The 25,234-nt window shown below is 37.9% G+C and overlaps 2 protein-coding genes across 3 annotated transcripts in view; one reads left to right on the top strand and one right to left on the bottom strand.

Moving 5' to 3' along the window:
- On the bottom strand, positions 1–16,905 carry LOC137290300 (lipoamide acyltransferase component of branched-chain alpha-keto acid dehydrogenase complex, mitochondrial-like). Its single transcript, XM_067821107.1, has 11 exons — positions 16,828–16,905; positions 15,634–15,766; positions 15,131–15,203; positions 10,888–11,069; positions 9,718–9,857; positions 8,763–8,859; positions 8,156–8,457; positions 7,752–7,829; positions 6,903–7,094; positions 6,376–6,447; positions 1–5,557 (listed from the first exon to the last, which is right to left on the bottom strand). The coding sequence occupies exons 1-11, from the start codon at positions 16,882–16,884 to the stop codon at positions 5,390–5,392; spliced, it is 1,494 nt and encodes a 497-aa protein (XP_067677208.1). The 5' UTR covers positions 16,885–16,905; the 3' UTR covers positions 1–5,389.
- Positions 16,897–25,234, top strand: part of LOC137290299 (serine/threonine-protein kinase Nek8-like) — a 19,293-nt gene continuing 10,955 nt past the window's right edge. The window contains exons 1-6 of one of the 2 annotated variants that reach the window (XM_067821105.1): positions 16,897–17,072; positions 21,082–21,287; positions 21,920–21,975; positions 22,930–23,106; positions 23,625–23,674; positions 24,621–24,702. In XM_067821105.1, the coding sequence (XP_067677206.1) occupies positions 17,026–17,072; positions 21,082–21,287; positions 21,920–21,975; positions 22,930–23,106; positions 23,625–23,674; positions 24,621–24,702 (618 nt within the window). In that variant the 5' untranslated portion in view covers positions 16,897–17,025. The remainder of the gene's footprint in view (positions 17,073–21,081; positions 21,288–21,919; positions 21,976–22,929; positions 23,107–23,624; positions 23,675–24,620; positions 24,703–25,234) is intronic. The other variant, XM_067821106.1, reaches the window with a different exon arrangement.

The following is a 25,234-nucleotide window of genomic DNA, read 5'->3' on the forward strand; positions in this document are numbered from 1 at the left end:
TTTACATTTCATTGTCTTTATTATCAGCATACCAGTACCATGACCTCAAATAACACATAACACACGTCTCAGATCAAACAACTGGAGTTATCTCCCTTCACATGACTACACATTCAAACTCACCAGCCTGATCAACAAAAAAAGTTCTACCACAGCCACAAAGGAATAATGAAAGATATTGGAGTGTCTGTGGTATTCCTAAAGACCAAAGCTCCAGTATCCATTCCCTTCAGTTCTGTCTTGTAGCTCTGTTTAAATGATGGAGTACCTCTGTTTATGACAATCATATTCCTGTAGTCCACCATCCATCAAATTGATGACTTACAGTGTGGAAAGGTGAGTGAGTGCATTGGTGAGATTGGTTTTCATAGATATTCAGACATAATCAGTACAATACAAGACAAATCTTATGTGATAACAACTTCTGATGTATTTTTCACAATGTTTCTAGGTCAGATGTCATCCACATGACAAAGGGGCAAGAACTAGCCCAGAAACGTTGAGAAAACAATAAATGAAGAAGTTGTTATCCATAAGATTTGTCTTGTTTAACCACACCAACTTCCAAATACCTTTGAAGAATCTCAATATCAGTACAACAACATTGATTTGCTTCACACATGGGTAAAAACCCTGATCATAGCCTTGTGGACTTCAAGGCTAAGCCACCACACACACCTTTCCGTGGCGTGGAAAATGGCCCAAAGAGGTTTCCATATCTCATCACATGAAAGTTCAGGGCTATTGGTAAATATACAATAGGCTCCCATCCAATTGTTTCAATGAGATAATTCCGACCATATGTAAAGTTTGAACAAGCCTAGGCCTTCCAGCATACAGACTGTCTTGAATATGTAATAAGCTGCTCACTTTATGTACATAGAACATACTTATTTAATGGACCACAAAACTGGTGTTCTGAGTAACTGAAGAGATGTGCCTCCATATTTAGCAAATATCACTGGCAAAATGGGAAAGAAAGCACTATTGATTTCAAAAACAAAAAAGAAGATTTTGACAAATTTAATTTTTGGCAATGTGGTAATACATCAGTAAAAAGTAATTATTCATTAGTCAAAATTTAAAAGCAACCTTAGTTTTGCATCTGGAATGGATGTTCAACATTATAAATTGATTACAGAGAAGTATATTCCTGGTACCTCCTTCAAGTCTATATGACAACAGTGGCTGTTTGAGTCAGTCAGCTGTATACTGACCATCTAGGAATAACAGTACTTGGACCAAGCGGAATGGGTATGCTGCACCAAGCAACCAGGTAACCAACTGACCAATCAATTCATCTCGTTTCCTTTTACAACAAGAGGCTCCTTGGTACCTTTACCCCACAATCCCCATAGGCCATGCCTGAGTGAGTGAGAGATGGGTTGTATCCTTCTATGAAGTGTTTCAGGCAAAAACGATCCATCAATGGCTCGATGCACAATTACTGCCTTGTTTCAATACAATAGTACTTGATGTATATTTATTCTGTATCAGTACAAGATACACTTTCTAAAACAACTACTTGCTACTCTTTCAGTAATCCTAAAGCCATTTTGCCAGTCATGCGGTAAATGCCATTTGAAGTTCACCTTATAATAGCTGCCATGGTCATGTTTCTATAGCTAGCTATTCATTTTCAACCGTCTTAAAACTGATGTCTACACCTTACAATTTGATCCAATATTTAATCTGTATCATGACCTCGATGTACTGTTTTATCAATGATACCAAGAAGCGCTTGTGAATATTCCACAATCAGTGTAGCTAGCAGTTGGACAGATAGTGTCTTGTTGAGAGATCACAGTAACATATACCAACATAGGGTTCCACTGGGGTATTTACCATACCACTAACATCGAATACCACTAACATCAACCACACAATGTGTTCTGGTAGGCCAGGACTATCAAAGCCTGTATTTTCACTCTGTTTCCCAATCTCACCTCAGACTAAGTACATTGTTTCACATAACACAGGATACACAGGTAGAAAATAATACTGATATGTCAAACTCAACTTCAAGTACACTCAAACCAGAACCGGCACAAACTATTTCTGAAAAGGTGTAAGACAGACAGGTAAGCTTTATAATCTTAGCATGTTGAAACTAAACATGCCTGTGATATCCAAATATTCATGAAAAAAACAAAGGGATCCATGTTGACCATTTCTAAAACTGACATGATACAAAAAGACTTGAACCAAAGACAGGAGCAGCCTGGAACCGAAAGCTGTGATTACACAAGGGTATTTGTGTTGTGCAGAGTCTTGTGCTTTTTGTTGGGTTGAGTCCTATCTGGGATTCGAACCCATACCCTCAGAGTCAGGCATCTAGTCACCAACATCAACTTCTAGTGGGAGCCATAGTGGTGGAGTGCGCTCGGTGGCTGACTTTGTGAGCTGGCAGTTAAGTGCCTGACTTTGAGGATGTGAGTTCGAATTCTGGATGGGGCTCAACCCAGCAAACTGTACAGGAATCTGTACTTTACAAAGAAAGTGTAATCTAAAGATAGCATATGTTAGCATCTTAGAAGTTGAATGTGAAGGACTAAAAAATAATATTATCATCAGCAAAACAATGAATTCAATAACACAGAAGGTTTTATCCATATAGTCTATATATGGCATGGAATCAGTCTACATGAGGAGAGGTGTCTCATGCATTTTTGCATTTAAAGATTTGGTTGGGAGAAGATCATCATAAATACTGAAAACAACTCTCCCCAAAATATGCAGAAACTGAATGAATGTGTAATTGAAATAACATCTGGAAAAAGAGCCAATTCCTGATTAAGAAATAAACATATTTCCGAAAAACTAAGATAAAATCAGACACAAACTACCATTCCTCATCGACCATTCCTCTGTTCCTGCACCTTTTAATAGTTTATCCAATAAATAAATGTTCTTTCAAATGAGCGAACAGTAAAGTGAAGTTGACTCATCTTCCCATATCAGACCACAACAAAAGCACAATAATTACACACATATACAATCACAGCTGAGATTCTTTTGATGTGATCTTAGCAACAAGAGCAGTATTTGCGTAGTGATGGGCTTCGTTTACCAACGCGGGGTAAAATAACATCCATAATTCCTAGGGACACTCAGTCACATGGTTAAAACTAAGATATTTTCATAATTAGCCAAGAACATATATTTCCATGTATTAATATTCACAGGGGGTATTGTGATCAGTTCTCAATTAAAAGTGAGTGATTCGGGTTTTCAATGCTCTTAGAAATTTTCCAGCAATATCAAGGCAGGGGACCCCGGAAATGGGCGTCGTGCATTGTACCCATAACAGTGGCTTAAATTGTTTTGATAATTGTCAACAAATTATATATCCATTGTTGAACAGAATGAAGTGTCGGTTTAGTTTTGTGTTTATGAGTTAAAAAATATGTCATCTTGAAAGATCAAATACATTTAACAACAAACTGAAAACTGAGAGCATGAAGTACTTGCCACACACATTCTGAAAGTTCTGGCATGTCCTCAGATATGTGGTAGACCTCCTCATGTAAAAATATCCAATGAAATGCCTTGTTATGTCATATACTAGGAAAAGAAACAATTTCAAGCAGGAAGGAAGGCTGACTTAAACTAGGCTTGTAGTCTGTCTCTCTGTCACTGAACCACATAATTTTCCCTATAGTCTGGCCCTCTCTGCAGTGCTAAACCCTAAATGAAACAAGTCTACACTTTCCTAGATCTTGAATCTCTGGCCTCCCTGGGTCCCTTTTCAATTTAAACAGGTTCATTTGTTACTTTAAAAATTATATATATCTTCAGAGACTAAGCATTAATCTACTAGGCCTGTTGTAATCGCTATTCCAAAAACTAAAATTGATAGACATTTGGTATGAACTGATATTTCTTCTAAAATATAATTGTCTTCTGCTGACTACATCTCTGTGTAAAAGACCAGGAATTGTCAATATTGCACATTAATACATTTTGAAAACTAAGAGAAGTCTATGGACGTGTTTAAGGAAAAGTGAACACCTGTAGAAATTTTACCTGCAGTAAAGGAAACCGCTGAAGCAGCAAATTTCTCTCTTAGTTCAGCAATGTAAGTGTCCTTGTACTTTAACAATAATAGTTCATAGCAAAACTGTACTTTATCACACTACGCAAGGTTGTAGAGCAAACAGTATGTCTTGAATAAGGTCAGTGACTGTTCTATGCAACAAAAAGTGACACTGGATGCTGTATAACTGTATCAGGATCTATAGATAACAACATAATAGTCTGGACAGAACCTGTTTACAATTTACAAATACGTATACATTTTTGCCACATCAGTACCCTGTGTATATAAGTCAAAGCATTGCAAAGACAAAAAGATCAGATCGGAAGCTAGCATAAGTAATACATGCATCCAGGCTAAAATGATACGTTCATCTGGTAACAAGGTTAAAGGTATCATAGAACTTGATCACTGGAACTTGTATAGAAACTGTACAACTTGATTTTGTAGCTTGTCTGGATACAGTAAAAGAGTCAGTGAGTGAGTTTAGTTTTATGCCACACTCAGCAATATTCCAGCTATATGGCAGTGATCTGTAAATAATAAAGTCTACACCAGACAACCCAGTTAGCAAAAGCATGAGCATTGATCTATAGGGATATAGTGGTATGTGTCAACAATGCCAGCAAATCTGACCACTCGATCCTGAGGGTCACCTTTTACGACAACCATGGGTTGTTGAAGATCAATTCTAACCTGGATCTTCACAGGTTTACAGTAAAAGAGAGTCTAAAGTTACAGAACAACACAAATATTAGCAACTATTTGATCAATTTGTCCAATGCATGACTGCTCTAATGAATCAGTATGACATAGCTCTGTGAGACAGGTGAGTCTGGTATTCCAGACAGATTAACCCATTTTAATTATCAGTAACCATGGCAATGAAACAGTCTGCCACACACACTCTATATACAAACTATACATACATATTGGGAAGTTCTATATACAAACATGGCTTGTTCTGTTATATGGATGTACAAATAATATTTTTGAGACAATATCAGGGGAAGTAATTTGGAAGTTTCAGGATTACCACCCTTGTACCTAACTATTCCCTGTACTCTCAACAGTTTCATGGCCATATCACAGGCATTTGGAACACCGAATCGTGTTCAGAAAGCATCCAGACAGTTTTCTGCATGATGTCTTCTCATGAATACCTTCATTGACCCTGCTAATTCTATAGATGCCATTCCACAAGTAACTGCAATTCCTGAGTAATGTGATGGAGCATACCTAGCTTTTTTGATTATACTCACACAGCTTACATTGTGCCCATACTGAATTTGGAAAAGTGACGTGTCTGAGTTGCCATGAGTAAGATTATGTGAATACTATGTACATATCACATCATTTCAGATCTAATATCATCGTTGTTGGGTTCTCTAAATACATCTTCCAAAGGTTGGAGAATCTTGCCATGGTGGCACCATCTATGATTCGATGATCAGCAGACCAGCTCACTTGCATGATATGGGCTTTACGAACATTGCCATCTCGGTCAAAACGAGGTACAGCCTGCAAGAAAGTTAAACAACTTTTAATTGATATTTTATATATGTCAAATATGCAACATTTATGTCAGGAATTATCTAACAAATACACACACAAATGGAGCATGACATACCTTTGAACCGCAGGTAGATAATACAATGTAAATGATGCTCAGCAATCTAGCAGCCATTCACAGAAATTACATTTTAGGAAACTCATTTTATCTATTATATAGCCTCCATTTTGGGTCACAAAAGTGACTTTCTTAGTGAGTGAGTTTAGTTTTACGCTGCTTTTTAGCAATATTCCAGCAATATCATGGCGGGGGACACCAGAAAATGGGCTTCACACATTGTACCCATGTGGGGAATCGAACCCGGGTCTTCGGCGTGACGAGCGAATGCTTTAACCATTAGGCTACCCCACCGCCCCAGTGACTTTCTTATGATAAGGATGAAAGGATCTCTTCTGACAAGGAGACCAGATCTCTTCAGACAAGAAGACTAGGACAAATAGGACACTGAGGATCTCTTCTGAGAAGGACAATGAGGATCTCTTATGACAAAGACAATGAGGATCTCTTCTGACAAGGAGACTGAGAATCTATTATGACATGGACATAGAGGATCTGTTATGACAACACTGAGGATCTCTTCTCAAAGGGACACTGAAAATCTCTTCTGACAAGGATATGGGGATCTCTTTTGACAAGGATCTCTTCTTAAAAGGACACTGATGATCTCTTGTGACAAGGACAGTGAGGATCTCTCATGATAAGGACACTGAGGATCTATTCATCCCCTGAATCCCAGTGTAGTCATGACACAGTGACAAGTACTCACCTGTATCCTGCCTATAGCACCAATGGCAACTTCAGGAGGAAGGATCACAGGCCTAGCATAGGTCCCTCCAATCTGTGAACAAAATGGAGAGCTAATGAGTTGAGGTTCCTTGGTGACAAGTGACTTTCATTGACACATAAACACTGTAAAGCTCTTAGCTTCTGTGCACATTCTGTGCAAGAGATTTTCTGTCCTGCTAAAAAATACATGTCCCGTCTCTTTTCTTTGAAGGAATGAAAGTATTTCAGAAGTTAGAAATTGTTTTCCCTTGCAAGCTGTATCGATAGTATTTTATCAAGATGTCAACAAGTTCATCCTCTTTACTACTTCACATAATGACAGCATTTTCAGCTTTGTGCCTCTAAGACAGATAACAATATCCTTTGAAAATGATCAGGTTCTAATTAACGCCATGACTGACACATGTCAGAGAACTCATTTAACAAGATGTTTTATTGTTGAAATAAACAGGACTTGGCTGCAACTATTTTCTCACATGAAAGCATGCACACACGAATGCAACTTACTGATCCTATGTTTGACAAGGTGAAGGTTCCACCAGTGAGTTCAGCAGTGCCAAGTTTTCCTGCTGATCCTAACTGCTGTAGCCGATTCAATTCAGCTGCAAGCTCAAAGATGCTCTGTGATTGGACATTTTTGATGTTTGGAACAGTTAGGCCATCTGCTGTGTCCATAGCAACACCAATATTATGAGAAGCCTGAGAAAGAGAAAAATTGCTCTAGCTGACCAGTATCACCAAACATACGATGAATCTGAATGTTTAACCAGTAAAAGTAGATCATGGCATCACAAACGGGCAGAACTCTGTATATATTCATAAATTCCAGCTGCCTAGTTAGTCATGGCCTGGATTCTACCTTCTCACTGATTTCAGTTGCTTAATGCATTAATTCCCCCTCATATCTGAAGAAACATTGGCAATAGACCACAACTTTGCAATGCAGTTCTAAACCGTCAGCTCTATAATTATGGTTCTACCAAGTTCAATGAGTGAGTGTTATTAGACACTTCCGTCAAAAGTGTTCCAGAAAGAAATATATCATAAAGACAGCATGATAGACAGGAAAGTGGCTCTCATTTTGCCCTAATATGTCAGGTAATCACTTCTTAAAAAGGAGATTCTAAGTTATCACCCCTGATTCCACCAGTAATGAACACACTTTCAGGAATTTAAGATGATGATGGTTTCATAAGAATTTCCAGGTATACAGTACTATCTGTTTTTGATAATGGTCTCCAGAGATTAATAACATAATATATTCCTGTTCCAATGCAACATAATGTTGTACAATACAGTAAGCATACTAATACTGCAGGGATGAGAGCAACAGTCAATACAGAACTAGATAGGTACCTTGACAATGACGTTTTCTACTTTGTCATCAATGCTGGAATTTAGAACCGGGAACTGATTTAAGGCCAAGGATGCTGCCTGGAACAGAAGTAATATTCAGGAATGAAGTTTTAATCAAGATCCATGATACATAGTGATGTAATCACAAACAAAACAATAAAAAGGCTCAGGGTTTTTTTTCAACGTGTTTCTTATTTTCACTTTCAGAGTATAGATTCATAAGATATCAACATGAAACTAATTTTGTGCAAGGTTTTTAATTGAATCCAAATTTAAGTAAATGACCATAATGTCAAAAAAAAAAAGTAACACAAAACTGTTGGAGAGTGAGTCAATAATTAGGTACTAAGTTATCTCCCTTAAATGCTTTTCCCCATTCAAGAAAGCCTTACGAGGGCACATACCTTGATGAACACAGGCATGTATGAAAACTTGATGCCCCTCTTTTCTGTAACCTTCTTAAGATCTTTCCTGAGATTGACAAGTGTGGTGACATCAATTTCATCATAATACCCAAAATGTGGAATCTTGAGAGCCATGCTCATAGTCTTCACCATAGCCTTCTGCATGCCTTTGATTGGCTGGGTGTAGTCCTTTCCCACTGGAGCAGGGGCTCTCAGGATTGGGATTGGGGTGGGTGCAGGTGCCCTGTCTGCCTTGGGTGGTGAAATGGGGGCTTGTGGAGCAACTTGTTTGCCTGTAAATGCTGCAACAAATAGACAAAACAATCTGGCATACTGATGAAAACTTACATTCCTGCAACATACTGATCACTGACTTCCAATATACATCTAAAACTCAGAGAGAATAGCTTCATTTGGAACATGATCATGTGTGTCAATCAAGTCGGCAAGCCTGGCCACCTGATGCTGTTATTCACCTCTCATGACAAGAATGGTTTGCTGAAGGCCAAATCCAACCTAGATCTTCATGAGCTGCCCAAATCCATGTCATGGGTAGTGTAAAAACTATGTAAGCAATATGATGACTGATAATACAACTGAAGCTAACCAGAAACACCATGATCCAGACTTTCAATGTGCCTTGTGATATCCTCCTTAAGGATGCGTCCATCTTTTCCTGTGCCTTCCACATCTTTCAGATGTATCTGGAAAAGTAAAAAAAATGCAAAGATGATACAGATGAATTTTTTACAGTCAGTAAACCGTTAAACCTTTTTCCAGGAATCAAGACAGCAGATGATTCTGCTAAATAGTTTTCCATGCTTTTTGCTTTTTGCTGCACTCGACCATAATCCAGCTATGGCGGTGGTCTATACTCATTCCATCCAGTGATCAACATCATGAGCACTGACCTATGCAGTTGGGATACAATGACATATCTCACCAAGTCAGTTTGCTAAACCTAATTCTACTCAGGATTGTCACAATTCTGCAAATAGTCATTCCTGGTAAACAGAGTCCAGTCTCGTAATGTTTTGCTGACATGGTCATTATCTTAATGTAAATAACACAGAAACATTCATTCTGTCAAGATACTGGTATCTGAATCACGACAGAAACAAAGTGCAAAGAGTGAGTGAGTGAGTGAGTTTAGTTTATGCTACACTCAACAATATTCCAACAATATGGCGGCTGTCTGTAAATAATTGAGTCTTGACCATCAGTTGGGAATCAATCACATAAGTCAATCAAGTCAGCGAGTCTGATCATCCAATCCCGTTAGTCACCTCGTACGACAAGCACAGTCGCCTTTTACGACAAGCATGGGTTGGTGAAGATCTATTCTATCCCGAATCGTCACAGGCCAAAGTGCAAAGAAATGGGAAGAAACAATTGTAACTCTCCCAATCTCCACTCACAAATCACAGTTAAAGATACAGCAAGGGCGTAAACTGGCTTCTGAGGCATGACAACACCCTGCCTCCCACCATGTAGAGATATTGTCCACAGTCACTGAAAGTCAAGGTCAAAGTATAGGTGTCCTCTGTGGTGCTGTCACATACCTTATTTTCCATGGCCAGTCGTCGAACAGCAGGTGTTGCCAGCACTTTGCGGCCAGATGTGGTCATCTGCATGGCATGGTCCTCTAGCCGCTGTTCCTTGCTAGAGATGTCTACTTCGACATCTTCCTCTTGCTTGTGACCTGGGGTAAGTGAAAGATGGTGGGTTGGGTTCAGTGTCACTTTGAATAGTTTACTGGTCTGTCAGCTTAATAAGTGAAAACTATGCAGGTGCCATATGTTTAACTCTTTGGCGAACCAGTGAGAAAGGGTATGGTACAACCAAAGCTAGAAACATGATTCCAATAATCAATTGTCAGTTTCAGCGGTGTTCAAGGGAAGCAACTCTGTACAAGGAACTGTGGTGCCTCAGATAACAAGGAGACTGGTAACCCATAGGGGTGAAAATTAGGGCATGGATGGGTCCACATTTTCTTCCCAGGTGTCCCACCCCTTATTACCCTACCCTACCCTACCCGGATACCCATAATGTTTATTCCTGAAATACGAATTGGCAATATTCTTCAGCTCGGTGGCTAAAATGTTGAGTTTTTTCAATTTTGTAACTGTGTATTATATTCAAAAGAGTAAGTGAGTTTAGTTCACTTCACTCATTCCAGTTTTTTGGTAGTAGTCAAATTTAATGAAGTCTAATAATCAAGACTGGACCAGACAATCCAGTGATCAACAGCATGAGTATCAATCTGCACCATTGGGAACAGATGACATGTGTCAGCCAAGTCAACAAGCATGTGCTACTGAAGGCCAATATTCTAACCCAGACCTTCAGGGGTATTATATTGAAAAAGGGTCAGCTGCCATAAGAGTGGACCATTGCTGAGTGTGGAGTAAAACTTAAATCATTCACTCACTCAATCACTCACTCACTCAAAGATAATTCAGTGTTTCAATCAAGAAAGAATAACATTACATTGTTTAATCTCATAGTGAAATGATGATAACAGATCTGGGTACTGAGACAGGTACCCGGGTCTAACTCATAACCAATCCATCCCTGGTATGTGGGTTACCCGCCCCACCCCTATTGAAAATGAAACAGACTGATTGCAATGTTTCATCTAAATCTCCCCAAATACCAGTTTTGGTAAATAAACTGATCTCGCAAAACATAAAGATTTATGATTTTAGACAAATGTTTCACAAAAGACTTACTGATAGCGCCTTCTGTCTCAATGTCCACCAGTGGTTCACCCACCAATGCCGTACCATCCACGTCATAGTGAAGTTTCTTGATGATGCCATCATAGCGACTGGTTATAGTCACAGATGCCTTGTCACTCTGAACTTCACAGATGCTGTCAAACTGAGAGACCTTGTCACCTTCAGAAACATACCTGAAATACAGGAGGAGTGAGATTCTTCATCAATTGCGGTAATATAATCTTGTTTGGCAATTCAGTAACAGGTAGAGAGTGAGTTTGGTTTATGATGCTCTATCAAAACTTAGAAATGATACAGGACCCTCGAAGGGTTTGGTGAAACTTGTAAACACGGGTGTGATGCAAAAAAGCCTACAGATAGAATCACAAGATTTGATAATGCGTTCCTAGGGTACCCAACAACAACATGAGCATCGATCTGCGCAATTGGGAACCGATGACATGTGTCAACCAAGTCAGCAAGCCTGATCATCCGATCCTGTTAGTCGCCTCTTACGACACGCATAGTCGCCTGTTATGTGAGATAAATCTGACTGAGGTCAAGCTGATCCCAATACAACTATATTCTGTACTGAAGGTCACACTGACCCCTATAGAGCTGTATTATGTAAATAAGGTTAGTCTGACTCTCATTCAACTGTACTCTGTTACCAAGGTCACGCTGACCCTCATACAGCAGTACTCTGTATTTTAGGTCAAGCTGACACACATACCATTTATACAGATGTATTCTGTTAATGAGGTCAAGTATAAACCACATCTCCCAACCCTGCTCCCACACATTTGTATTCTTGAGCATGCTGACTCCTGCCCATTAGCAGAAAATAGTGCTGTGAGGGATGAGCTGTAGTTTACATAGTCTGAAATAAAATCTTCTTTTGTGAAGCCTGAATCTAGCAATTTTGTCACTGTGGCTCAACACATCATGCTCATAGACTAGTAAGATTCAGGAAGGACAAGGTCACATATGTAAACTACATTTAGAGATATGAGAAAGAGATAAAGAGCTGACAGGACTGAAGAATCTAGTAGTGAATCTAATGTCACAGCATTATGTCAATGCCCCTTTCAAAATCGGTATGATGTAATGTCATTCCCTAACCAGCATATATTCCTTGATAGAGGGCACAAAAGGAAGATATTGTTACGAGAATGTATTTTTTATAATTTGCACAATCAGTTTAGGTAATAGTTATTATGGGTCACATTTTGCATCATACATGTTTTAAGATAGCACATCAGAACTGCCTCCCTTGAGGCAATCTTTTGTAAAAGAATCTCTTTTGACCAGTGGTAAACATGAGGCCGATCTAGAAAATTCTAAGTGAATTCAAGAATCTGTTTCAGTATACATAATGGCTGGTTGTTGTGTTAACGGGATCACACACAAACACTCGGGATTACACTGGTGTTGTGTACATCTGCCTACTGTCATCCTCTGCTTGTCAACATCATCAGACCTACAATCTACGTTCAAGATTGACACTTCATGCCTAACCGGTCTCTGTGTAAACAAGCATCGTTTAGTATATCAGGTCTGACTGTGAATACCAAGACTCTGGTGAGTTAACAACTAACATTTATGACCCATTACTTTAGATTTGTGGTTCAGTTGCATTGTACTAGATATCTGTATTGTGATTCATTGTAACTTGTTCATTGTTTGCTCAATATTTTATTGAATATTTTAGACTTGTTTGTGTTATATTTTGCTGCCTCAAAGGGGATTTTTTAAACCTATTGTCGCTGCAATTTCTTAACAATAACAACAGTGTTACGGTTAAGAAATTACCGTGACAAACAATGTGAGAATCCCCCTGTGAACCAGCGAAACAGAACAAAGACAAGTCATAAACATTAAAATTATGCATTATTATGCAACAAGAGCAAGGTATACAAGGTCACAAGTCAATTTCACAACGCTGATTACAAATTCAATACAAGTGAGACAAAATCTATGGCAATGGGTCACAAAGTATAATATAGTAAACTCACCAAAGTCTAAGCAGAATGTAAACACAGCGATCGGTCTGACAGCGGTTAATGTAGGTCCTTTGTAGATGATTGTTGGCAATGATGTAAACTCCAATGAATGTGTGTCCCTCACAACATGGCAGCTAGCATTTATATACATTTTCAGTCGTTTCCTGAACGTATGAGCACTTACTGCCATCACCAACACTGTAGAATGCCCTCGAAACAATGTCTTCTTTTCTCTAGCAAACTCTACAAAAGTCTCATTGTCGCTGTTGTGAGCATTTCTGAATTTCTGAAGATAAGCCTCAGGCACTAACTCATATGCTTTCAAACGTGTACTCTTGACAAGATCATAATCTGAGCTTTGTTCTACTGACAAGGCTGAATAAGCAACCTGAGCTTTACCCTTCAAAACAGTTTGCAATAGCATAGTCCATGACTCCCTTGGCCACTTGAGATTTTCTGCAACCTTCTCAAAATGTAAAAAATGTTTGTCTACTTCTTTCTCATTAAAAGGGGGTACAAGTCTAGCATGCCTTGCAATGTCAAAAAAGGAAGAATCCGAGGTCTGAGAAGGGTTTTCAAGTTTTTTCAGAGCAATTTCTTTGTCAATTTGCAATTTCTTCAATTCTAATTCCTTTCTATTTCTTTCCTTTTCTATTTCTTTTTCTATTTCCTTCTCCATCTCAAGCTTTTTCATTCCCTTTTCTTTTTCCTTTTCTATTTCCAACCTTTTCAGTTATTCCAGTTTCCTATTTTCCTCTTTTTGAATTTGAAACTGAATTTCAAGTTTCTTTATTTCCAATTGGTCCGAACATTCCTCTGGCACCATTTCCAAAACATCATCTTCAAAAACTCCCTCATCAATATAATGATTCAACACTATTTTCAAAATCTGAAATTTCCTCATTGCAGGTTTGGCATCAAGTTTAAGATGTGAAGAAATTTGCAATAAATCTGATTTCCCCAACTGACTAATTGTCTCAGAGTCAGGGGACAATACAAATTTCTCAAGTTCAAACACCATTTTGCTGGTTCCACAATTAACTTGCTGCAAAATTGCAGAAATTTGGAATATATTTCACAAATGGTCTCAAATGTCAAATGAATTCGCTCCCGGATGAGCCCCCCATTTTGTTACGGTAAATTCTTAACCATAACAACAGCCTTAGACAGTAGTTTGTAATAGGTTGCTAGGATACAGGGTGTCAGCTGGAAAATTATTCTATGATGTAGGAGGAAAAGCATGAAGCACAAGTCATGGCTGTGATGAAACTGCATAAAACTAAGGTGACATCAAATCAAGCTTAAAAGTAATGAAAGTGAAGGTCGTAGTTGAAGATGAAGTTATGTGTCATCAAAAACATGACCAGGCAACCTCTCCTGATGTCTTGTCTCCTGATTTGTTCTAACACACAAATACTTTCAAGTATCACTTTGACATGAATGTGATAATGCATGAAATATGCAAATAGAGTAATAAAGAAACTGCTTATTGAAAAACATTCAAGAGACGTTTTGAAAGTCTATGAAGAAAATCCAGTGAACTGTTCGAGATATAGTGCTGACAATCATAACATGCAGTTTAATATTCTGAAATCTTTAGTGTCGCCATGACCTTGAAAATTATGTGTAGGTCACCAAAATCAACTGGGACTTGCATCTTCCCAAGATAAGGCTTGGTGTCAATCATGAAGACATTCCAGAGAATGGTTCTTGAGATATCTCGCTGACAAGCTTAACATGCAAGTTAACAGGCTGAAATCTGAACAGTTTTGGCATAGCCTTGAATTAAGTGAAGCTCTCCACCTGCACCTCCCCTAGATAAAGCTTGGTGCTGAACATGAAGAAAATCAAGTGAACGTCTCTTTAGACATATCACTGACAAGGACAAAACATTAAAGTCCCTCTGTGCCCTTGAAATAAAGGTCAAGGTCATCAAACTTGACTGGTACCTTTCTTATACTGTGATAAACCTAGGTACCAAATATCAAAAGAATCTAGTTTATGTTTCTTAAGACATTCCAATTCACACATACGTATGTACGGACGGACAGAGCCTAATACTATATCCCCTACTTTGCTCTCAATGTGCGATGGGGGATAATGAGATAATGAGTAGAAGTACCATATGTTTGTGTGAGGTAGAAATGTATTTTCAAAAGTCATTAACCCAACAACATGCATCTGCTTTAAGAACAAAATTATACAACGAAGCTGATTTCAAATACAATGCATGAGACTGAGAACCATCATACCATTCCTTGATGATGACCTCTCTGATCCCTTCACCAATGTCCGACAACTTGAACTGCACAACTTCTTGAAGTGCTGAAACAACAAGAGTGAGTGAGTGAGCCAGCGCAGTGAATGTATTTGTGACAAGCAGGCAGAGCAAGTGATCTGAACGAATACTCTTGGTTGCTACAAGTAGATTGGCGATTAAGCATGTGCAATACATGCTGACCGTGGCATGAAATCAATACCGCTACTGTTTAACATGTGTCTTGTAGAGGGATTTAGTTCAGCAAAACACCATCATGACACGATTCACAGAAGGAAATTGAACTTTTCAATATTTAGACGACAACCTGTTTCTCTCTTGTTTCAAATGGAATGTTCTGGAGGGCTTTCCCATATAAGCAAATTGGAGTCATTTGTCAGGACATGGCTCATCTAATCCTTGTCAAGCAGTAATGATCAATTCTGAATAAAGCTGTTTCAATACGTTCAAAGCAACAAAACACACAAAGAAAAATACCTGAAGATGTTTGAAAATATCTTGGTTGAAGAGCTGTCGGTATAAACTTCTGTTTGTTTTCACCACCAATCCCAGAAATGTGCCTTGCTGCAGACACAGTCTGGTACAGTCTTCGCTTAGCAACACCACACACCTGTTTGAAAATAAGTAACATACCTTTTTATATATATATATATTTAACTGAAATAACATTATGTTGTCTTGCATTCAGATACTTGTATCTCAGCATGGTATTTGGAATCTCTCATATGAGTGAGTGTGTGGGTGAGGTGACTTTTACGCTGCACTCAGCAATGTTACAGATATATGGCAGAGGTCTGTAGATAATAGAGTCTGGACCGCACAATCCTGTGATAAACAGCATGAGCACCTATATGCGCATATGGGAACTGATGACATGTCAACCAAGTCAGATAGCCTGACCACCCAATCTTGCAAGTTGCCTCTTACAACAAGCATGGGCGACTGAAAATCAATATTCTACCCTGGACCTTCAAGGGTCCCATGGTCTGTCAGTGTGACAAGTCACCATGTTTACCACCTACTATTTGTTACCCTATTTTCTCAAACATTTGGGAATCATTCTTAGAATTATTTCTGCCAGGTTCTTTCCCATTCATATATTATCATTAAGGAGCCGCAGCTAAAACATAGTGTGCCTTTCAGTTTTTCAAGAACCTTCAATAATAAACTTAATTGCTGAATAGCAAAATACAAAACAGTTTTCAGTTATGACCATGATTTGATATGTATAAGCAGAAACAAGTAACAAAAAACAAGAACTGAAAATGAAACATGTTTATGAGGGCACCGTGACCGTGGGGGTTTGTCGTGGGTGTGATATTCTTGACCAATCAAATGTCTTCAAGACACAAGAGGAGATAACTTTGAATCCTTTACATGTTTATCGCCTGTCTTGTCATTCTGTTTTCACTTATACCGATTTTCACGCAGTTCTTTAACTCAGCCTCATTCATGTCATATAACAAGCGAAATACACATTCATAAATTGAAATCCACAAACACTGTTTCAGCATAAAATGACCCGTGTCCAAATTGTCGGCATGAAACGTCTCGATCTAAATTTTAATGGAAATATGGTGTGAATCTTTCATTTGACAGTTGCATAAAATACAATTAGTTGTCAGAAAGAGGACATGCATGGTGCAGTTCATAGTCATTCACAATACACACTACTAAACGAAGCTTTCTTATGCTTGAGTTGACGAGTCTTGTAGAGATGGTAGCCATTTTCTTCTCCTCACTCAGGTGCGCGACTTCCGCTTCCGGCGAACCGAGAGGTGGAGCTGATCGTTTACATGTTGTCTGAGCGATGCAGTGTCTCAATACGTTCTGACAGTTAAATATGTGAAACGAAAAAAAACAAAAACTATGGATAAATACGAGAAGATCAGAGTTGTGGGACGCGGTGCCTATGGGTAATATCGGAATTGTTTAACTGAAACATGGATTGAGTTTTTGTCTAACTGAGCACCTGTTAGTGTTACACTATGTATAGTGATGTTTATTCATATTCTGTGCAAAAATGAGTGATTGAAATGTCTCGTAAAGACTTCCTCCGTATCCCGCCCTTAATTTTCATTCTAGTCAGATAATATCATCTGAATATATATTCCTCATCTGATAACAATGAGTTTTAACATAGTATCTTAACATACGGAAAAGGTAATAGTTTTGCCCATATCCCACACCCCAGTCGAAAGCCAAAATTACAAACTGACATGCATACCTTACCCAATATATACATTCAGAAAACTAGAACATGTATAACTGAGAGACTTTGTCAAACATTAGAGGGTATACAGGCGGAAATCTCACCATTGTTTCACACTGCCCTCAACAATGTTCTGAACAGCATGTAATGACTTATAGTTTGAAGCTTTGCAAGACGTACTGTTTATAGCACGAACATCAATGCACTAACACAGAGAATGGTGACACAATCATTGAATCAAACTGCCTATGGTGTTTGACGAAAACGGCACCATATTGACAAAAACGGCTACTGATTTATGGGATAAAATGGCACCATACATAAAAACATTGTTATGTTAACTTTATTGCTTTAATATTTTATTTACATGTTTTAATTCATTTTACATCACGTTATCAAGCATTCTTTTTGGTTGTTGTCCTGAAAAGGACTGTTGAGAAAGAGTGTTGGTAACTTAATGAAGGATGGGTCCATGGATAGCTGCACATCGTCATGAGACATTGTGATGAATGATTTATAATCATTCTTTGTTTTAAATACAGTTTCATTTTGACACTGTTTGAGTGAATCCAGTTGAGTAAATGTACTTAAACCATTGAAGAGTGCGATGTTATCACTTTCCCATCACTGTGGGCTGAGTAGAAGCATTTATTATCTTAACATACTGCAAGCTGCTTGCAGTATAACAATAATAATCTTTGGCGGGTGGTGAGTGTTCTGTTACTTTGTTGATCATACTTACCTAATATATTTTTTATGTTCTTTTTCACCTAATATATTTTTTTTATTTCACAAGACAATAAAGTCTATTTACCTAATATATATTTTTTATTTCACAAAACACTAAAGTCATCATATCAATGTTCATCCTTCAAATTTTATATGGTGCCTTTTGTGCCATAACATTTGTAGCCGTTTTTTCCAAGGGAGGTTCCGTTATGTCCAAATGGTGCCGTTTTCGCCAGGTGCTGTTTTGCTGTAGTGACGTTTTAGCCTGAACCTGTGCTGATAGGCAAAGACCTCCAAAGATACCTATTAGAAATACATTTCAAGTAACCTTTCAGATTTTCCAACTAGATTACAAGAGTGGACAATATTTAGCGGTCCTGTTTGTACTTCAGTGGTCCAAAATAACATTCGTAGATTTACTTAACTATGAATACAAAATTGACTGGTAACCAGGACCACTGAATTTGATCATTTAATGGTTCTGATCCTTTTTTACTAGCCAGGAACCTCAAGACCAGCCTAAATTTCACACACTGGAAATTGTCTTCTTATAAGATGTGACTAATGGGATCAGAGTTACTGACTCAATAACTTGGTTGGTGCATATCATATCTGTACTATAGATCAATGCTCATGATGTCAACCATTAGTTTTTTTATGTTGAAGTCCTGATAGTTTTACAGACCACCATTATGTAGCTACAGCATTCTCACTAATAGATGATAATGAACAATGGAGCAGGAGATGTAGTAACTGCATCACAACATTGCATCTTCCACTTTTCATGTTGAATCTACAGAAAAACAAGTTTGGTCGCAAATTATATTTGATGTATATTTTTGATTATGAACACAATCATGTGATTTTAAGTTTCATTTTGAAAGATCCTGTGTACAGCATACATGTGTCAGTTGTATCAAACTTTAATGAAGCAATACCATGCCATTTAATGTATCATTGGAACATCATTAACTTCCAGGAAAAGTAAACATTGTGATAGAATTCTGTTTGCACAGTACCGGGTCGACCTACCTATGGCTCTAAAGTTACACACAAATGTAGAAGATTAAATTGGCTATCTCAAAGTGCAAATACTTTTCAGTTTTGTTGTTTGAAAAATAGACACTGCTTAATGTTATCCCGAAATTTTGACAAGTGTTCAAAACAGTTAATTCTCTGCTGTCTATCATGCACTGATAAAAGTACTGTGCTACTAAATTTATTTTAATTTGGCATTTTACAGAAAGTGTGAATTAACAAAATACTATCTGATATCTGAACGACATAAGTGTATATTAAATTAGTTTGTGTGCTTATGTATAGTGGTATGTACTTAGTCTTAAAAGTGACCAGTAATATATGTTGAAAATGGATTTTACTAGCTTGATAACGATACGAGAATATGTATTGGACTGTCGCATCATCTGAATAAAGAAGTTGTTAATCCATAAAGCTTGTCTTATATTCCTCTCCAACTTCTAAATAATGCCATGCAAAGAAGTTATCTGACATGGGACCATGAAGCATAGAACTTTTGAATGATTACATCAAATTATGGTACTGTATTGTGTCTGTTTTAAGTTTCTAGTTTTTGCTACCATACTCTTTCCATGCATATTCTAAACATTCTCATTCACATTCTCATTCACCCAATGAAGGAGTCAGCATTAACCCCGAAATGCTGTGTTTTCATAATGAAGAAGTTGATATCCATAAAAAATCTTCATTCTTATGTATTTCACTTCTAAATGCCCTTCAAAGACTTTGTATACAGAATACATTGATTTATGGCTTGAGCTCCTGAGTTCTGTCTCTGTCACACTATGTAGTTACACAGACAGACTGGTGTGATACTTGTACACATGACATCTTGCCTCACGCATAAATGTCATTTTCTGATTTGCTAATCAGTTTCTATTATTTTCAATGTCCCCCACTTACAGGTGAGGTACATTGCAATGCACCCTGTTGTCAGTGGCAACTCGTTCAGTACATTTGGTAGTACTGCTTTATCTCGAATAACATTGAATGATGATGCACAGAAATTACTGATGTTTTGCGAATGCGAATTGATGGAAGGGAGATCACTCTAACAATGTTTCGATATGGATTATTATATTGTTGTCACTCTTGCTTGATATGAATCCATTCTGAAACGTTGCATCACATACAATAAAAGAAACTGTTATCCGTAAAGTATCTTACTTTCTTATTATTCACCATACTTCTAAAATGCCAATCAATTAGATCGTTTCTATATACACATAATGAGCACTCATGGTATTGGCAAATGAACCAGCCAATGAAAAGACCTTGTCACAGTGGAATGCACACCCACCTGCTCAGTCTGAGATCAGTCTCCAGTCTGCTTTGATTTGAGGGAAGTAAACCCAAGTGCAAAATATTGCACTTTGATTCACGATTGTGTGTTTATGTGTTTTCTCACAATCATAAGTGTAAATTATGTGTCGTGAATGGGAGATAATTGTGATTTTATTAGGTTTGTTTTTGTCTATTTTGGTTGCGTGTGACCATTAAAGATTTAATGTATCGTTAGAGTTTATCATTAGTTAATAAAGAATTGATACAACACATCCAGGTCACAAGTCAGATGAAATTAGGAAATGTTGGTCAAGGAGTGGAGCTGGTTGATTGTGCTTTTTGGTCCTGTTCTCCCCCACAAAAAAACAGAGAAAACAAACACGTGACTTTTGCGGCATGTGCTTAGGTATACTTCTTTCCACACAGAACATACTGGGTACCCGGTGGGATGATAATGTAACTGTTGAGCTTCAAGCACCTGACAAACAGCTGATGTTGTAAACTTCCTAGGGAGCTGGGGATAATGAAAACACATTGTTTTGGGGGGGCACCAAATGGTACATGCTTTAGGATGTTGACTTTAACAAAGCACAAAGTAGCTGATTATTCTATATTTATCAGAGAGACATTTTTTCAATGTACTACTTTCTGCTTTACTTCAGCACTGTTCACTTATGCTGTCGACTTAACGACCACAAGCTTGTGATAATTAAACAAATCCCTGTGGAGCAGATGACAAAGGAAGAGAGACAGTCAGCCCTGAATGAAGTCAAAGTGCTGTCAATGCTGCATCATCCAAACATTATAGAATATTATGAGAATTTCCTGGAAGACAAGGCTTTAATGATTGTCATGGAATATGCTCAAGGTGCTTCATAAAGTCATTATTTCTTTGAACAATGACCCCCGTGAATGTCCCGGGCCAGGTAGAATAGGCCTTCAGCAACCCATGCTTGCCATGAAAGGCGACTATGCATGTCGTAAGAGGCGACTAACGGGATTGGGTGGTTAGACTCGCTGATTTGGTTGACACATGTCATCGGTTCCCAGCTGTGCAGATCGATGCCCATGTTGTTGATCACTGGATCGTCTGGTCCAGACTCGATTATTTACAGACTGTCGCCGTATGGCTGGAATATTGCTGAGTGCGGCGTAAAACTTATCTCACTCACTCACTCTCTCACTCACAAACTCTTTGAACAATAATATACTGAACAGTGGGAGATGCAGAAAACAATTTTGATACATTCAGTGATTCATCTGAATTTTGACATCATTTAACCTTTTGAACATACAAATTAATGGAAGTGTAAGATTCATCGATTGACCTTTTCTCTTTTGTCTAAAAGGTAATATGTGGACATGTTTGCAAATTAAGAAGGTACCTGAGGTACTAGCAGTGTTTTAGAAATGCAGTACTTGCTCTACCCAATTTTATATTCCCTTATTCAGTTCAGCTAAAGCAATATGTTACCATGGTAACTGTCATCACTGTTACAGGGGGAACACTGCTGGATTATCTACAAAGCAGAAACTCAAATCTGCTGGAAGAAGAGGTAAGATCATCATTTATTCTTATGTTCCTTCTCGGATTTCTTTCTCGACAGTGGATCATCATTGACATGATCAGGACCAACAGAAGTATGTCCGCTCTGAGTGCAGATATTATAGTCCGTTTGACTCAAACGCAGACCGATGAATGGCTGTGTAACTCAAGAACTAATAAACATAACATGCTCAATGAAACCCTGGTCATATTCAAAACATTGTACCAACTGTGTGAGGTTTCTGTCATAATAATAAATAAATTGTTTAATAAACTATCACATGTTCTAGAAGCATGTGCACAAGTGCCGATAAAGTTATTTATTCATTAACCTGTGTTGTGCTGTCTCCATGTTTTCTTGCACACCTTGCTGTCCCTTTCTCAGCACTCCTCGCTCGTAACTAATAGTGAACTATGTCAATATTTGTTTAACAACTTTCTTATTTCAAGGAAAAATATTCTGCAAGAACCTCACAGAGTTGGTATGATGTTCTGAATATGTTCAGTGTTTCACTGAGTATGTTATGTTTAGAAATGCTAGGTAATGCTAGATTACCATTCATCCGTCTGTTCTTGAGCCAAACAGACTATACACTGTAATGTTAACAAGAATGGGCCTGATTGAACTGGGAAACTATAAAAATATTTCATTGTATTTTGATCATTGAAATAAAATGAACACATCACTGAGACTGCTGATCAGTAACTTATCAGCCTGAAATGAAATGATAAAGACACATGTTTTATGTTATGTTGTTTTGTTCATATCTACTACTGAGATATTTGGATGGTACAGTGGTTTAAGTGTTTGCTCATCAAGCCGAACACCTGAATTTGATGGGTACAATGTGTGAAGCCTGTTTCTTGTGTCCCTTGGTGGAATATTGCTAACAGCACTACTGAGATATTTTGATGTTGTAACCCTGAAAGTAATCATAGTTATGTGCTCTGTATGTTTTAACAGGAAATTCTGAAATTCTTTGCCCAAATGCTGTTATCTCTGCAACATGTCCACTCGAAGAATATCCTGCATCGAGACCTGAAGACACAAAACATTCTCCTGGCCAAGAAGAAGGAGATAGTGAAGATTGGTGACTTTGGGATATCCAAAGTTCTCAGCAGCAAAAGCAAAGCATTTACTGTACGTGTGTTCACATGACAGAATAATTTAATCACTGCCTTTAAGGAAAAAGTTCACTCTAGAAAACTGCGTCTATATACAGTGGAAGCTGTCAAAATCAAATGTCCAATCTGGTAAGTTGTCAACACCAGCATAAAGTCTCAGTTCTACCCCTCTCTTGTACATTTATCATCAGCTCTGCAATTGAGCATGCTGTCTAAACTGGACTATTTCTTCAGTCCTGATGAGTGCCGGTTTAGAAAGCTTCCACCGTATACAGATATTACATCAGTGACTGTGAAGAAGTAAAATTTGTAAAATTTTAAGAATGGAATTTTCTGAGACTTTCTGAATTTCTTAAATGGAATAAATTCGTTATTTCTTGGGATATTGTTGTGTAAGATATTTTTTTCAGTTGTATGTTTCGTCAACAGAAGTCCATGCCTTCTAAACATTGAATGACTGGATCTAGGTTATCATAAATGTGTTGGGCTGTTTGTTTATTTGCATAAATATGGTCTTGTTTAATGTATTTTCAGGTTGTGGGAACCCCTTGCTACATATCCCCAGAGTTGTGTGAAGGAAAGCCGTATCCTTGTATTGAGGAGGAATTGTAACTGAGGAATGTTACAAGTATCTCTTACTAAAGTATACCATGTGGGGATACTTGTTTAGGTCACCCAGCTCTTCAGTTTATGGGAATTGTTGTGAATATTAATTATTTTGAATTAATAATTTTAGTTCATTAGACTACCACTGCCTGATGCTATTATGTGATTAGTTGTCAGGAAAACATTATTGTATGCTGCACGTGCAGTGTACAGGCCAGGGATGAAAGGATGGCAGCTTTGTTGCAACAATGGACAGGTACATTTGGTACATATAGTTTCCAAACACATTTGTATGTTTGACTTGGTATGAACATAATTTGTTAATATTGGGCAGGTATACAGTGCAAGTACTTTGAAATTAAGTATTCATTATCCGTGCAAAATTTCATCATTTCAGATAAAATGGAAATTTGAATTTAGCAACATGCGACATTATTGATTGCTTCAAGCTGACACACATTACATATACTGGACAAAAATAGTTCGGGATAAATGTAAGTTTTGAAATCAATAATAGTGATATATTTATTTATTAATGAACAGACTGATAGAAAAATGCCAATATCCCTAACTTATTTTGTCCAGTATATTTCATTGGCTGCCATGTTGGCCATAGGGTACCTAGTGGTTAAAGCATTTCCTCATCACACCTAAGGCCATGGGTTCGAAATTCCACGCTCGCTTGCTCCCTCCCTCCCTCCCTCCCTCCCTCCCTCACTCACTCACTCACTCACTCACATACATTTGTAACTACTCGTCTCTTTCCGTGACCTACAGGAAGTGTAGGCTTGCCAGAATGACACGAGTAGTTACAAACAACTCGCTCACATTAGTATCAGCTGCATACAGTTATGTTATCTGTCACTTTGAAGCTATTTGTATATTTGGTATGTTGCACATGTTATCCCAGCTTAACATTGTCAGCTACAACCAGAAGAGTGACATCTGGGCTCTAGGCTGTGTGCTGTATGAACTTGCCAGTCTCAAGAGGGCTTTTGAAGCTGCGGTAAAAAAGATTCATTTTATAGAGTTGTCTATCTTGGCTGTGAGTGCTTGGTGGTGCCCTGGCTAGCAACCGGTTATCACTGCGTACCTGTTAACTCCATGATAGATTAGTGATTTTGTTTCATTATGTTGAGAAACAATGGAGCAAATCCTTGAAAACTGCTAAAAAGTAGTGATAAGTGATCGCTAGCCAGTAGGGTTGGTCAAACAAGACAAAAACCTATTTTGTATTAATAATCAGGTTGGTTTGTTGTTTAATGTCACACTCAGCAATATTCCAGCCATATAGCAGCATTCTGTAAATAATCGAGACTGAACTTGACAACATCCAGTGATCAACAGCATGAACACCTGAAACCGTTAGTTGCATCTTGCAAGTATGGGAAACTGAAGATCCATTCTAACCCAGATTTTCTTGAGTAATATTTTGGTACTACCAAGTTTAAAATTTCTTACAGTGGGGACAAATTTGAACAAACCTGTAGAGATTGCAGATTCTTTGAAACGTCCTTCAGAGAGTACAAATAAGCATT

The sequence above is a fragment of the Haliotis asinina genome, chromosome 7, assembly GCF_037392515.1.
Source record: "Haliotis asinina isolate JCU_RB_2024 chromosome 7, JCU_Hal_asi_v2, whole genome shotgun sequence".
In the NCBI taxonomy this organism is placed as follows: domain Eukaryota; kingdom Metazoa; phylum Mollusca; class Gastropoda; order Lepetellida; family Haliotidae; genus Haliotis; species Haliotis asinina.

What these genes read in the sequence shown, in the direction of transcription:
- LOC137290300 (XM_067821107.1), bottom strand. Translation starts at nt 16,884, where the DNA reads ATGGCTACCATCTCTACAAGACTCGTCAACTCAAGCATAAGAAAGCTT. An exon ending in GAGGTCATCATCAAGGAATG is followed by an intron (nt 11,070 to 15,130) that starts GTATGATGGTTC and finishes CCTGTATTTCAG; the next exon opens with GTATGTTTCTGAAGGTGACA. An exon ending in ACATGCCTGTGTTCATCAAG is followed by an intron (nt 7,830 to 8,155) that starts GTATGTGCCCTC and finishes CTTCTGTTCCAG; the next exon opens with GCAGCATCCTTGGCCTTAAA.